General features: G+C 39.6%; 1 protein-coding gene across 2 annotated transcripts in view; it reads left to right on the forward strand.

Moving 5' to 3' along the window:
- The window catches only part of MYO16 (myosin XVI), a 368,492-nt gene that overhangs the window by 314,590 nt on the left and 38,016 nt on the right, over positions 1-15,886 (forward strand). For both annotated transcript variants that reach the window (XM_071743005.1, XM_071742997.1), the window contains exons 29-32: positions 418-514; positions 10,113-10,359; positions 12,195-12,502; positions 14,286-15,482. In XM_071743005.1, the coding sequence (XP_071599106.1) occupies positions 418-514; positions 10,113-10,359; positions 12,195-12,502; positions 14,286-15,482 (1,849 nt within the window). The remainder of the gene's footprint in view (positions 1-417; positions 515-10,112; positions 10,360-12,194; positions 12,503-14,285; positions 15,483-15,886) is intronic.

Below are 15,886 nucleotides of genomic sequence, written 5' to 3' on the forward strand. Positions count from 1 at the left end.
GTTACCACTTTCTTCTCCACATGGGTCACCTTTCTCCTCCCATTCAGTAATAAAAGCTAAACCTTATATTCTATTACATTGTCTAATGAATCAGCATTATATTCAAAATGCTTTTTTTTTTTTTTTTTTTTTTTTCCCAACCTGTATTTAACTTGAAGTTTGTAGTATCTTTTCTGGATGTTTTTGGAACTGAAGAAGTACTGTGTATCTTGGCAGCCTGCTCATCCTTTCCAAATACATCCTTTCTTCAGCCAAATGATACTACTTCTCTGTACAAGTATTGGCATTGTGCTGTTCTTAAATTGGAGATTTCATCTCAACCCCTAGCTGGATTCTGTATGTATCACTGTTATTTGCCTGTCGTTGTTTCAACCTTTGTTGTTGATGGTAAAGGTTTCCCTGCTGTTTGTATTCTAGATAGGAGTACGAAAAGTGTTTCTTAAGTACTGGCAAGCTGACCATCTCAACGATTTGTGCCTTCAGCTTCAGAAGAAAATTATAACCTGCCAAAAAGGTAACGATTACAGAAAAGTATTCCTGCCCTGACACTTTGTACACTGATCACAGCAAAAAAAATGTTCTCCTCCTTGAATAGTTGCTGTATGTTATATACTTCCCAAAAGACATATTTCTAGCTAAGTACTTATGCAGATTTTTTGAGATGATATTAACATTGTCAATGCTTGAACTTTTATATGTCAAGTATATTTTTTTAAAAAAACAATTAGTTGTAATTAAAATGTAAGGGAACTTGAATATTACCTCTTTAAATATGTTCAGTGAATTTTCAACGTGCTAACCTTTAACTTCTTGTTGCGAATCAAATAGAGTAACAATGACACAAAATTGCTATGTGTTCAAATATATTGAAAGTGAATATTAAGTGAATAATTTAATTAGTTAGATCTTATGTTTTTACAAGTCAGGCATTTTTCCCTCCTTTACACCTGCAATTTTACTAAGGTCACACTGACATTTTTTGGCACATTTTTAAAGGGAGGTATGATCCACTGCCTCCTGGCTTCCTCTGCTGTTCCATTTCCTATCAAATTCTCAAATTACTGATGAAAATGTGAATATTGCTTTGTTTAAAGAAGCTTCCTTCACACAATGTATTATTTCTCTAATTGGCTGATGTCTGCAACAATTCCCATTATCACATTTTTAAAGGAAATTAAAAAGACAAAAAATCATCTTGCAGGGTTTTTTTTATTTAATACATAATATTGCTGATTTAAGAATCTATAAACCCCTTTGATTTTAACTAGCTGTTCTTGGCTGTGAAGGGCATAGTGAGAAACAGGAAACCAAAGGAAAACCTGAAGCAAGTACAATCAAAAATTTGGCTGTTAGGAATGAATGTGGATAGTGACAGTTCACAGAGGCCACAGTTAAGCTGAGTGAATAATTTCAGCATGATTTTATTGTGCAAATCACCCTGTTGTATTCATACATCTAGAGAAGAAATAGTGAAGGATCCTCTTTCCCTTCTTATTTTCAGAGTCAAATTTTCAAACAGAATGCTTTAATATAACCCTACACTGAAATGTAAAACATCCTCAAATATGTCTATGTTGTGCAGAGGTAAGAGGACAGACAGATGCCAAACCATGACTTAAGAATTAGGATAATAGGTCTTTTTGGATAATTATAAAAATATTTATTTTGGTTTTTCTCTTAGCCCTCCTTAATTAGGCTAACTTGAAAAGTAATTTTCAGCAGAACTGTGTGTTTTATCAAAGCTATCATTCATCTGCATGCTTTTTATGGTCTGGAAAAGCTGAGAAAATCAAGAACTTGCATGAATAAGGAGTAGCTAGACATCCATTTGACTACTGTAGTTCATGAAATACTCTTTGCAAAGAGGCACAATTTGACACTTGTGGGATTAATGTTGAATTACAGAATCATAGAATGGTATGTGTTGGAAGGGACCTCAAAGATCATCTAGTTCCAACTGGCCTGCATAAGCAGGGATACCTCCTACTTGAACCAAGTTATTCAGTGGAGCTCCTATCCAGCCTGGCCTTGAAAACTTCAGGGAGGAGTGTTCCACATCCCAATGGGTAACGTGTGCCAGTGTCTCACCACTCTCACCCCCAAAAATTTCTTCCAAATGCCTAAACTAAATCTTCCCTCTTCCACTGTAAAGCAATTCCCATTTGCCCTTGTGAAAAGTCCCTCCTCAGCCTTCCTGTGGGCCCTTCAGGCCCTGGCAGGCCACTGTAAGGTCTCCCTTGAGTCTTCTCCAGGCTCAACTCCAACTTTCTCAGCCTGTCTTTATAGGAGGGGAGCTCCATCCCTCTTATCATCTTTGTGGCCCTCTTCTTGACTCACTGCAACAGCTCCATGTGCTTCTTCCTGGGGGCTCCAGATTTGGACACAGTACTCCAGGTGCAGTCTCATGACAGCAGAGGAAGAGAATACCCTCCCTTGAACTGCTGGTCATGCTTCTTTTGATGCAGCCTAGGGAACAGTTGGCTTACAGGGCTATGAGTGGACATTTCTGGCTCATGATGAGCTTCTCATCAACCAACACCCCTAAATCCTTCTACTCAGGATTTCTCTCAGTCCATTCTCTGCCCAGTACCACAGTCTTGGGATTGCTGCCACCCAGGTGCAAGACTTTGTACTTGGCCTTATTGAACTTCATAAGGTTGGCATGGACCCAGCTCTAAGGCCTGCTACAGTCTCTCTGGATCACTTCTCTTCCCTCCATCTTGTCGACTGCACCACACAGCTTGGTATTGTCATCAGCAAAATTGCTGAGGGTGCATTCAATTTCACTACCCATGTCACTAACAAAGATGTTAAATAGCTGCGGTCCCAGTGCCAGCTCTTGAGGAATGCCACCTATCACTGGTCTCCATCTCGGCATCAAGCTGTTGGCCGCAACTTTGAGTGTGACCATCCAGCCAATTCTTTATCCACCAAGTAGTCCATCCATCAAATCTGTTTATTTCCAGTTTAGAGATCAGGATGTCAAAAGGTGGTACAACTTCAGGCCATTCCCTCCAGTGCTATTATTCTCCACTTGAGAGAAGAGGCCAGCACCCATCTCTCTACAACCCCCTTTCAGGTAGTTGTAGAAAGCATTTAGGTCTCCTCTCAGTCTCCACTTCTCCAAACTAAACATTCCCAATTTCCTCGACCTCTCCTCATAGGGCTTGTTCTCCAGACCCTTCACCAGCTTGGTTGCCCTTTTCTGAATATGCTCCAGCAGCTCAATGTCATTCTTTTAGCAAGAGGCCCAGAACTGAACACAGTACTCAAGGTGCAGCCTCACCAGTGACAAGTACAGGGGCACAGTCACTTCCCTAGTCCTGCTGGCCACACTATTACTGATCCAAGCCAGGATGCTGTTGGCCTTCTTGGTTACCTGGGCACACTGCTGCTGATCCCAGCTCCTTTTCTGCCCAGCAGCTCTCCAGCCACTCTTCCCCAGGCCTGTAGTACTGCATGGGGTTATTGTGACCAAAGTACAGGACATGACACTTGGCCTTGTTCAAGCTCATTTTATTGGCCTTGGCCCACTAGTCTAGATTGTCCAGGTCCCTCTGCAGAGCCTTTCTGCCCTCAAACATGTCAACGTTCCCACCCAACTTGGTGTCATCTGCAAGCTTACTGACGAAGCACTCAGTGCTTCCATTTAGATCATTAATAAAGATATTGAACAAGACCAGCCCCAAAACTGAGCCCTGGGGATCACTACTGGTCTACAATTCTCTGTGCCTGGCCATGCAGCCAATTTTTAACCCAGCAAAGAGTAGACCTGTCTATACCATGAGCTACCAGCTTCTCTAGGAGATTGCTGTTACTAAACTCCAGGTAGAAAACATCCACAACCTTTCCCTCGTCCACAAGACAGCTCACCTGGTCATAGAACTAGACCATATTGGTCAAGCAGGACCTGCCTTTCCTGAACCTGTACTGACTGGGCCTGAGCCCTTGCCTGTCCTGCACTTGCCATGTGAGCACACTCAAGATGAACATCTCCATAATTTTTCCAGGCACCAAGGTCAGGCTGAGAGGCCTGTAGTTCCAGTGATTCTCCTTCTGTCTCTTTTTGTAGATGTGTGTCACATTGGCAAGGCTCCAGTCATCTTGGACCTCCTCTGTTAACCAAGACTTTTAGCAAGTGATGGAGAGAGGCTTGGGGAGCTCCTCTGCCAGCTCCATCAATACTCTGAGGTGGATCCCATCTGGCCCCATAGACTTGTGAGTGACCAGGTGCTGTAGCAGGTTGTTAACTGCTTCCTCCTGAATCATGCTGGGGTTGTGCTGCTCTCTGTCCTTGTCTTCCAGCTTAGAGGGCTGAATATCAAGGTCTGACAAATGAAGAGAGAGGCAAAGAAAGCACTGAGTATTTCATGCTTGGTTGCAGTGTTTCCCCCACACATTCAATAAAGGATGGACATACCCCCTGGCTCTCTTTTTGTTATTGATGTATTTGTGAAAACTTTTTTTGTTGTCCCTTATGACAGTGGACAGAATGAGTTCCAGCTGGGCTTTTGCCTTCCTAATTTTTTTACTACATGACCTAACTAGATCCCTGTACTCATTTTGAGATGCCTGCCCTTTCTTCCAGGGTAGGTAAACTCTCCTTTTTTTTCCTAAGTCCCAATAAATGCTCACTCTTCAGCCAGCCCACTCCTGTGCTTTTACGATTTCCTTCTTGAACAATGTCCACCCTTCCTGGACCCTTTTGTCCTTTAGGACTGTCTGCCAAGGCACTGTGTCAACCAATGTCCTGAACAGGCTGGAGTCTGCCCCCCTGAAGTCCATGATGAAGGTTTTGCTAAACCCCTCTTTACTTTACCAAGAACTGAGCACTTCCCCATTTCGTGGGTACTAAGCCCAAGAGGGCTCATGAACACCACATATGCCAATGATCCTTCCCTGTTTGTGAACAGCAGATAGAAAAAGGCACTTTCTCTGCTTGGCTCACTTACCAGGTGCATCAGGAAGTTATCTCCCACATATTCAAGAAACCTCCTGGCCTGTCTCCTTTCTGCTTTGTCACATTACCAGCAGATGTCTGGTAGGTTGAAGTCCCCCACCAGAACAAGGGCAAGTGACTGTGAGACTTCTGCCAGCCACTTGTAGAATGATTTGTATGGCTCCTTATCCTGGTTTTATGGTTTATAACAGACACACAACAGGATATCCTTCCTATTTGCCAAATCCTCCTTATTTGCCTAAATGTTGTTTAGCACCACAGCCTTCTGCATTTCCCTTGTGACCAGATCTCCTTCTTCTTTCCAGAGAGAGACCATATTTTTCCCAGTCTTCCTTTTATCACTGATGTGCCTGTAGACCTCTTTCTTGTTACCCTTGATGCCCCCGGGCAGATTTAATTTTATCTGGGCTTAAGCTTCCTAAACTTGATCCATGGCTGTTGGGGCAATTTCTCTGTAGTTCTTCCAGGCTACCTGTCATTGCTTCCACCCTCCATAGACTTTCTTTTTGCATCTAAATGTGTCCAGGAGCTCCTTCTTCATTCATGCAGGCTCCTGACATTCTTGTGTGCCTTCCTCTTCATCGGGATGCATTGCTGCTGGGCTTGGAGGAGGTACCAAATAGTACTTGCAGGCCAGGAATAGGATAAGGTATCTGTGCACTGTCCTTATTTAATCCTAAAATTGAAATCCATTTTAGGGGATTTAGGCTTTTAAATGGGGATGATGATGCTCAGAGAAAAATTGTATCAGTCCTGCTGCATATCCACTTTTTTCTCCCCTCATCTTTTGCATCTAGAGAACTCTGGAAGCTAAATCTCTCTTGAAAGTGTATATGCTAAGAGCAAAACTAATTGGTAATTTCTGTATCAGAGTTAAAATATAGTTTCAAATTCACATATTAGAATGGAACTCAAAAGGTCTTGTCCAAAATTTTTATCAGCTGTTTTTACCTCATTCTACTACCAGTTCCTGCAACATTCCCATAATTTGGGCAAAATCAAAGCAAAACAAACCAATTAAGTCTTTTTCTATTATCCTCAAAGTTAACATAAGCAGAAAGAATGTGTTCAAACTAAAGTGAAAGCATATGTAGAAACACTTGTTATTTCAAAACAGATCTGTGAGTTTAAGGACTTCGGAAATTTTTTTCACAGGTATAAGAACTACATATGGAAAGTTTTGACGTTATTGAATCATTGTACTTACTGGGAACACTATACCTGTGGGAAAGTCCATCGTGCTGAACTTCTTCCATTACACTTCATGTAGATTAGGAACTGACTTTAATACATTATATAATTTTACACAATAATTAATATATTTCTCACATGTCCCAGATACAGAGTCTACTTGAATTTTAGTTATTCTGATCTTTATTCTTAGATGAACTGTGAAGAAGTACATATTTTTCTGCCCTCTAGGAGCTAATCTCAATTATTTTAATTTGCAAAACTAAGAATTATTTTATATTTATATAAATGAGGTGTAAGTCCATAAGACAATCTTAGTACCTGCACATAGAACTGAGCAGTAAAGATCTAGGAGATCAGAATTTCATTTCACATCAGTTTTTGAGGTTATGAAATTATTTTTTGTTCTGTGCTGAACTGAAGGCGAAAGTCTTTCAAATGTTCACGTAGAGAAGGAAATGTGGTGAACTACTCATCTTCTAATGCAAACCTAAGATACTCAGTTCATTAAAATGTGTGCAAAAGGAAACTGTCTGTTTGCCAACCCTTCCTGACACAACTTTGTTGACTGTTTCATCACAGCATCTCTGTTCTGCCGAAAGTGCATAGTTCAGAGAGGCTGTAAAGTCTCTAAATGCTACAGCTATATGGACTACTCTGAATCATTCATGCCTGCTAACAATCCTACCAGAAGACTGACCTCTTTATTTCCTTTTTCTAAGCAATATTACCAACCTTTTTTTATTGTTGTTGTTGAAGTACACTTATACACACACACAGCTGGAAAAATCTTACTTTAAAATCTTCTCCAAAGTCATCCAGGTTTGATGCTTAACCATTGATGCTTAACCATTTATCAAATGCCCTACCTTCTCTCCAGCAGATAAGTTTGAAGAACATAATGGAAGTGAGAGAACAATTTTTGATTATTAAGCTCTTCTGATTTTTTCATACATTTGAGTGGTGAACTCTGATAATGTTTTATGAATGTATTTATTAACTTTGCAATGGCAACATTATGAATTCAGACTCAGTAACATGTACATCCAATGTGAACCCACTCATAAAATTGTCAACAAATAACTGTACTATCAATTTCCTTTTCAACTAAATTGGGTAAATGCATTAATGTTTCAGGGCTCAAAGGATTCAGATTTTATAGAATGTAACTAGAGGGATTGAAAATGTAAAGCCTGGCTCTGATTATAAAAATGTAAAACTTCAAAGTTGAAATTAGAAATATTCTCCAAGTACCTGATCTTGGGTGTTTCCAAACCCAGTAAATTTTGAATAGGACCAGTAGTAGTGTGTTAACATTTATCTTTCTTATCTTTCATTAGCTGGGAACTGAGCATCTTAAAAAATGTGATTTTACATATCTGAAATCTCAATATTTATAAAAATACATTCAAAATATTATTTTGAATATCTAAATATTTAAATATCTAAACAAGGACATAGATGGTAGAAAATACTTTTTGACTCTGCTTTAACCTTTTATTTTATTTACCAACAGCTTACATTCATAGAAGACTAATAGTATCATTCTCTATTTACATTTTTCCTTTATGTTAATTCAGCTTGAGTATTTGTCATTTGATGTTCTTCTACAGTGTTCATAAGACTGAAACTTAATTACATTTCTTAAAAGGTTTAAAGCATTTTAGCATTTTTTCCTTTCCAGTCTTGATGTGTACACTTTCAGTATTATTCCCCCCAAACTCAAACCAATGTCCCATATATCCTGTTGCCTTCTGACTTCAGATATGAAAAAAAAAAAAATCAGTGACCAGAGTGAGAGCAACCATAATAAGCAATGTCGTTTGACTTATTTTTGATACATGTTAGCTGATGTACTGAAGAACAACAATATTTCAAGCAACAGCTGAATAATTCTAAAGTATGTTCTCCTCTGTGAGGTACATAGGAGTTATTCCACATCTAAAAAGAATCAAGATCTTGTGAAAATTAAAAAAAGAAGCATCCTTAGTTAGCATCTCTTCCTCCTGTCAAAACATGCTTGGAGAATGCTAACACCACCCTGTTGCAGGTGGAGTGCTTAATTTAGTGCTGAATTCATTATGGATGCTCACAGCTTGGACAGGTGTATGCTACACTGGGTAAAAAACTGGCTGGATGTCAGGCCCAAAGAGTTGTGGTGAATGGAGTTAAATTCAGTTGGCAGCTGGACACAAGTGGTGTTCCCCAGGGTCCAGTTCTGTTCAATATCTTTATCAATAATCTGGACGAGGGGATTGAGTGCACTCTTGGCAAGTTTGCAGATGACACTAAATTGGGCGGGAGTCTTGATCTGCGTGAGGGTAAGAAAGATCTGCAGAGGTATCCTGACAGGCTGGATCAAATGGGCTGAGGCCAATTGTATGAATTTCAAGAAGACCAATTTCCAGGTCCTACACTTGGATCAAAACAATGCCAGGCAATGGTACAGGCTTGGGGAAGAGCAGCTAGAAAGCTTTTTGACAAAGAAGGAATCTAGGGATGTCAGTTGACATCTAGGTGACTATGAGCCAGCTGTGTGCCCAGGTGGCCAAGAAGGCCAACAGCATCCTGGCTTGGATCAGCAATAGTGTGGCCAGCAGGGCTAGGGAAGTGGTCATCCCCCAGTACCTGTTACTGGTGAGGCTGCATGTTGAATACTGTGTTGAGTTCTGGGCCTCTCACTACAAGAAGGGCATTGGGGTGCTGGAGCAAGTTCAGAGAAGGGCAACCATGCTGGTGAAGGGTCTGGAGAACACGTCTTATGGGGAGGTTGGGGGAGCTGGGGTTGTTTAGCCTGGAGGAAACTGAGGAGAGACCTCTACAACTGTAAGGAAGTTGTAGTGAGGTGGGGGTCAGTCTCTTCTCCCAAATAATGAGCAATAGACAAGGGGAAATGGCCTCATGTTGCACCAGAGGAAGTTAAGATTGGATATTAGGGGAAATCTCTTTACTGAAAGAGTTTTTGGGCAGTGGAACATGCTACGCAGGGGACTGTTGAGTCACATCTCTGGAGCATAGGGGCATGTTGTAGTAGTGGACTTGATTTTATGTTCAGTCAATACTTGGATCTGAAGGGTCTTTTCCAACCAAAATGATTCTGTGTTTCTGTTATTTTATGTCCACAGTGTTCCCTCTGACTTGTGTTCCTGGTCAGCAGGTACTTCTGAAAATTCAGGAGGTGGTATTTAGGCAGAGTAGAATTTGTTGAAACGAATGTACATATATAGGAAAGTAGTAGAGAAAGCTATTACAGGAGCTACACCAAAATCTCCAAACAGAAGGCTGACAAAGAGTGTGAAAACCAGACCTAATAGATACATAAAGCTGATGCAATGCAGATGAAAATTTTAAATTGAAAAATGCAGACATGATGTGACAGATACATTTGACAGATTTGCATTTAATTTACCCAGTTAGATTTTTTTCTGAAAGAAATGAGCAGCAAAAGGTCTTGAAGTCTCATTTTAAAAATCTTGTGTCTGTTTTGACTTTTTTTTGGTACACAAAGGTATTTAAATATTTTTTAAAAGCTGGCCAATATCAAAAGATCATTTAATTCCTACTGCATTCAATGCAACAATAATTTATTCAGGGTTATATTTTGAAACAATGATCTTTTGACCTTTGCAGTGTAAATGCATGTGTTCACAGTCTGTAGCATACACCCAAGTTTCCAGTTGTAATGTGAAAAAAAATAAGGTTCAATGAAAGCGAGCATTTTGAGTTATCATAACTCAAACTTATGAATGAATTTATTCATTCATTTATACTTCGTTTTAAGCACTGACAGCAGAAAACAGTTCCATTTATTATACTGTCACATTTTTTTCATTCTTTGTGTAAGACACTGACTGAATTAATTTGCTTATGTTTACAGCAGAACACGCAGTCATATTAAGTCATTCACTAATTGATTACTTGCCTTTCTTTGGTCCATAATTTTTTCCTGCTGGCATGGTAGTTGTAAGAGGATTTCTAGCTCGCCAGCGCTTGCTCCAGAAGATGAACATCAAGCAGCAAGAGGTCACCTCAATCAAAAGCTTCTTGCAGAACGCTGAGGATATGGGGCTGAAAACATACGATGCCTTGGTCATTCAAAATGCTTCTGACATTGCTCGGGAAAATGACCGGCTCCGCAATGAGATGAACACCACTTACCACAGGGAAAAGTTAGAATCCAGAAGCAGGCCAGAAGAAGGTCACAGAAGGTAAGAAGAGGAACATCTATTGTGAAGAATTAAAAGCATTTCTTTGTTTCGGTTATTTCCTCCCCTCCTTAGGAAGTAATAAATGTAACTAAGGAACCGTAGAAGGTTCTCAAGTGTATGCCTATCCTGAACCAGTGTTAGGCCCTGTTTTTTTCTCTATAGCAGATAATTAAGTCTATAAACTTAAAGAAACCCCTAATATCCTAGTTAGGGGGCACTGAGCTTTATAGGAACTTATTCTGGCCACTGAGGTTTATTTTTTACAGAAATATTTTTAAATTCTACGATAAATAGATAATAGTTGAAATTTCGTCAAACCAGCCAAACAAAAGAAGAGTTCCTCTGACTTAAAATTGCAACATTGGGAAATTGTCCAGATAATTAAAAACATTTAGGAAGATGTTAAGATGCAATAAAGTTCAGACTAAGAAATCCTATTTGCTCATTGAACAAGGTAGATTGATTGTGAGGAGGATTCTTTCCTCTTATTTAAAAATAGGGTAAAGTTTTTTGTTTAGCTCCAATCAAAGTTTTTAGGAGTACTCATTTTACAAATTCAGCAAATGCTGGGAGCCTTTTTGTAGGAATGGAGTCCCTGATCTCTTTCCTCTCAGACAGCTAAGTGGGCAGAAGTAGCATTTGCAGTTAATAGATATGTGTCTATAAGAGGAATATATCTATAACTTGCTGGACATATAAATGTTTATTTTTCCATAGGAAGTTAATTTTCATCCAGAACAACTCCCTTTGCTTTCATTGCTTTTGTCAGTGACTTTTATTAAAGTGAAAATGGCAGTGCATCTGCTTAATTAGCTTCAAATATCCCAGTGATTATATATTGGAGGAAATGCCTTTGTAGGAAAGACTGTAATTAAACATTACAGTGAAAACAAATTATCCACTGAGCACCATGCTTTCATCTCTAGCTATTTCATTTACTACATGGGCAGCTGGCTATATCCTGTGCATGATTTCCAGCTCTACTGGTGATTTGCCATGCAGAAATACAATTAAAATAAAAATGCTCAGGGTTTTGTTTGTAAAATGACAGAACAGACATCTTCTATTGAATATATAACCACTGTAAGTTAAAAAATTTCCAACATTTTGATTTTTGAGGAACAAAAAGCTAGAAGAGTTTTTGTTAATCAATTTGTTGGAAGCAGCTGATGAATATTTCTCAATACGTATTGAAATAGAAAAACAAAAAGGAAAAAATGGAATAAATAAAACTCAAAACCTGTGGTTGAAATAATTAAACATAATGTTGTAAGTAATATTATTAAAATGATAATTAATAATTTTGTATAAACAGGATGGAACGTAGGTATCTGGGAATTTTTCAAGCAGCTAATATAACTGGTTAAAAAGGTCATCTAGTATTTTAAAGATTTGCATTATCTAAATAGAATTTACAGTTGTCTTTTTCGAAAATAATGATAAAGGCTCAGTGTTTGCTGCCTCAGTAACTTTCTATTAAAATGGATTTCCCAGAAATTATCATTCAGATTGAAAACCCAGCTTTTGATTGTGTGTAACAATCAAAGTGTGAACAATTCATTCAGTGAATGTCTGATCAACAATATGAAGCTGCTTAAGGAAGGCTGCATTTGTGTGAAAAAGGGCCAGTGTCCTGATTTCTCATGAAACAGGAAATGGAAGAAAGCTTGCAGCTTGGTCTGGATTTGTTTGTTGGAAGATTACTACACACATCCCCTCGACGCAGCAGGGGAGTTGTGGAGATTGTTTACCAAAAAGCTGTTGTTACGTTTGCATGAACAGGTTCATTGTTGCCACTTGAATAATGCATCTGGGCCTCTTTTCTGTATTTTCAGAGCTGAAGACAAGGGTGGGAAGGTCCCTGAGGACAGCTTTGCTGGCTGTCGAACGCCTAAGCACTTTCATTCCAGCTCCGTCCCCGTCCCCATGGCAGTGGATGGCTTGGTACATTCTGCAGCTGGGTCATCCATCAGATCCCCCTCCCTGCACTCTGTGTTCAGCATGGATGATAGCACTAGCCTGCCATCACCAAGGAAACAACCTCCTCCCAAACCAAAGAGGGACCCCAACACACGACTGAGCGCGTCGTACGAGGCTGTTAGTGCTTGCTTGTCGGCAGCTTCTAAGGAAACCGCTAATGAAGGTCAGGCAGAGGGAGAGAAACAGTCACAAAATGCTACTCTAGGTTCCTGATTTATTCTTTTCACTTTGATCCTCCTAAACACAGCCAAGTGCCTTTGAAAAGTCCTGCTCCTCTGAAATATTTTGGTGGCAAGAAATAAAATTAGTCGATTTGTCATTTGTTTCCAAATTAGCAAATAATACTTGTGTTCTAATTGCCTAGTTTGTCAGCAGTCAAATCCTATTTGCAGAACTCCCTCTAGAGACAAATCATCTCTGTCAACTTGGGCTATTCTGCCCCACTGACCGTTTTGTTTCACCTTTTAAATTATACACTCAAATACCTTGGATCATTAAAACAGAAAGCTTGAATCTTGAGTTTCACCAAGTTAAACATTTAACTTTCTACAACTTTTTACTGTATGTTCACATGAATAACTTATGCATTCAGTGGTTCAAGTCTGTGCTATAACTTGCTTTTTGTTAAGAAGGAAAGTTCTATGAAAGTCCCAAGTTGTCTTAATGCATTATAGTGCATGTAGAATGGTTTTGAGTTCAGTTGTTCTGCTCTCCTTCACTCTGGGTAAATGAGTAAAAGATGAAGGGGAGGTATGCATTCTGCTTTTCCTTGATAAACCTGACTTGTCATGGATGGTGTAAAGGAACCTCTAGGTTCATCAGGGAAGATCCTTCAGGTTGAATTAAAAGCTATGTACAACCATTCTTTAATCCTGCATGCAATGGATGGAAACCTTTGCTGCTCCCTCTTGCAAAATATTTACTGTTCTCATGTCCAGTTCATTAGATGCCAGTCCATGTTTCTTAACTTCTTCCTTGCTCATTCAATCTCTTTGTAAGAGAGATGAACTGTGCCCAATATACTTTTAAACTAGTATGGCTAAAGGAGCTCCGTAATTGTTTTTATGCCCAGCTCTGCAAGAGATGCTTGGTTTAACAAAAAATCTTTAGCAAATTTATATATGTATGTGTGGTCTTAATATTAATGTCTGTATACAGTCACAAAAGAACTTCAGAGTACTTCTCCAATGTACAAAACAATAGGGCCAGTTTCCCTGCTTTATACTCATTTTCCAAGAATTATGTCAGTTTCCTATGTCTTTTTCCAAACCCAGCTCTGCTTTACACCATCCAATTTTGGTCTGAAAAGACCAATCACCTGGGTTTCTAGTCTTTGCACTCCATACATGCCTGGAGGCTGTGAAAAGACATCTAGTTTAGGTAACTGTTTGCTCAGTCAGTGAATTGCCCTTAGGCTATTGGATTCCTTAACTTTATAAATTATTTCCATACCTGCCATACAAAAGGAGAAGAGGCATAATATCTGCCTATAATCAGAGTTTTATAGATACTATGTAACAGTGGGGAGTGCTTCAGTTAATAGCAATAACATGTGTCTAAGTAGCACCATGCTCCTAGTTAAAAGCATGCCCCTCTGCCTTGGAGCAAAATGAATAATGAGCATATATTTCCATGTGTTACAGACATCACCGTGAACATTTGGATTCAAAAGATGTCTCCTGAGGTGTTAGTTTTTATCTTTTAGTGGCTGGAGAGATTACCAAACCAGATTATATGCCTAGTTAGCAAAGGGTTGTTGTTTGGAAGCTGAATGTTCTGCATTTCATTCCTAGAAATACTTAAATTTTTATTTAATCCCTGTGTTTGTGACTGCTGCATATTGTAAAATTACATGGGCAACATTTGAAGGCTTAAAGTTCTCGACCTGTATAAGAAAAAAGAAGGTTTTTTTCTGTTAATAACACAGAATTTTTTCACTTTCCTAGTACTGACCCGTCCAAGGCCACACAGTGATGACTATAGTACCATGAAAAAAATACCTCCCAGAAAACCAAAACGAAGTCCCAATACGAAACTTAGTGGCTCTTATGAAGAAATACCTGGCCAAAAGCCTGGGGATGTAAAACAGGCAAGCACAGTAGCTAAACCAGGTGGCTATGACACTGTGACTGTACAAAGAGTAGCTGCTTCTGATGGACCACAGCATGGTGTGTTGAATCTCTACATGTCACAAGAAGAGGAGGAAAATGAGCCAGTCTATATTGAAATGGTAGGGAATGCAGTGAAAAGCAGTTCTGCTGAAGCAGAAAGCCCAGAACAAGGAGAGTCTGTATATGAGGAAATGAAGTATTTTCTACCAGAAGAAGGAAGCAATGGTAATGGAATTATTCCAGTGACTACTGGATCTCCTCCTCTGTTGTTTGAAAGCAAAAAAATTGTTAATCTTGAAGATGGGACACTGGATGGAAACAATCAAGCAGCCCTGATCTATAAGGACTCATGTGACATTCCAGCCCCTTTCCCTAACTTACTCCCCCATAGGCCACCACTGCTGGTATTTCCTCCAACCCCTGTAACTTGTTCACCTGCTTCTGATGAATCACCTCTGACACCACTAGAAGTCAAAAAGCTTCCTGTCTTGGAAACCAACCTAAAATACCCCGTGCAGCCAGAAGGCTCAAGTCCATTGTCACCACAGTACTCTAAAAGCCAGAAAGGGGAGAGTGACAGACCAGCATCTCCAGGCTTGGTTGTGTTCAATGTTTCCAGCAAAGTGACTCCTCCTTCCACACCACCTCCTCCTCTACCACCACCCCCTCCTCCTGTACCACCTCCTATTGCCTACCGGGCTTCCACACATTTTGCATTTCCTCCAGAGACTTGTGCTAGTTTTCTGGTAAATACAGGGAAAACAGGTACAAACTCAGATCTGTCCAAAATTTCTCAGAGACCAAATCCTGCTCACCTTGGATGCTCACCCTCTCCATTCTCCAAACTGCCTTACTCCCCAAAGGTGGCAAGAGCGGATCACAGGAAATTGAACTCTAATTCCTCATTTCCATACAGCCCTACAAACTCCAGGTCCTTGACCAGTCCCCTGGATGAGTTAACGAGTTTGTTCAACTCAGGCCGGAGCGTGCTACGGAAATCTGCAGCAGGACGTAAGATCAGGGAGCCAGAAGGTAAGACAGATATCTCTGTGCTTCTGTACACTGTACTTCTTCTGCACTGGAATTCTCTTACATTGGAAGCCGATAGAGTAGGTAAAAATACAAAACTAAAGCTTAATTTTTTGTTGGTTGTTTTAAAGGGAGATTTGTTGTAGTCATGAGAAACGCGTCTGGAAAATGCATTGGGCAATAAATATTACAGTTCTTCAGGGCTTCTCTGAGATGTCAACTTTTCTTTTACCAAAATGCTTGTATGACACAAATCTAAATGGATTGTTTTTAACATTCCAGCGGGCTCAGTAAAAGAAAGCAGGTGTTACATCATATGAAAAAGTATTTTTGGTATCAATATACAGAAATACTTTGAATGAAGTATATTTCTACATGTCTGATACTTCAACATGAAGACTTTCTTT

This window comes from Heliangelus exortis, chromosome 1 (genome assembly GCF_036169615.1).
Source record: "Heliangelus exortis chromosome 1, bHelExo1.hap1, whole genome shotgun sequence".
Classification (NCBI taxonomy): Eukaryota; Metazoa; Chordata; class Aves; order Apodiformes; family Trochilidae; genus Heliangelus; species Heliangelus exortis.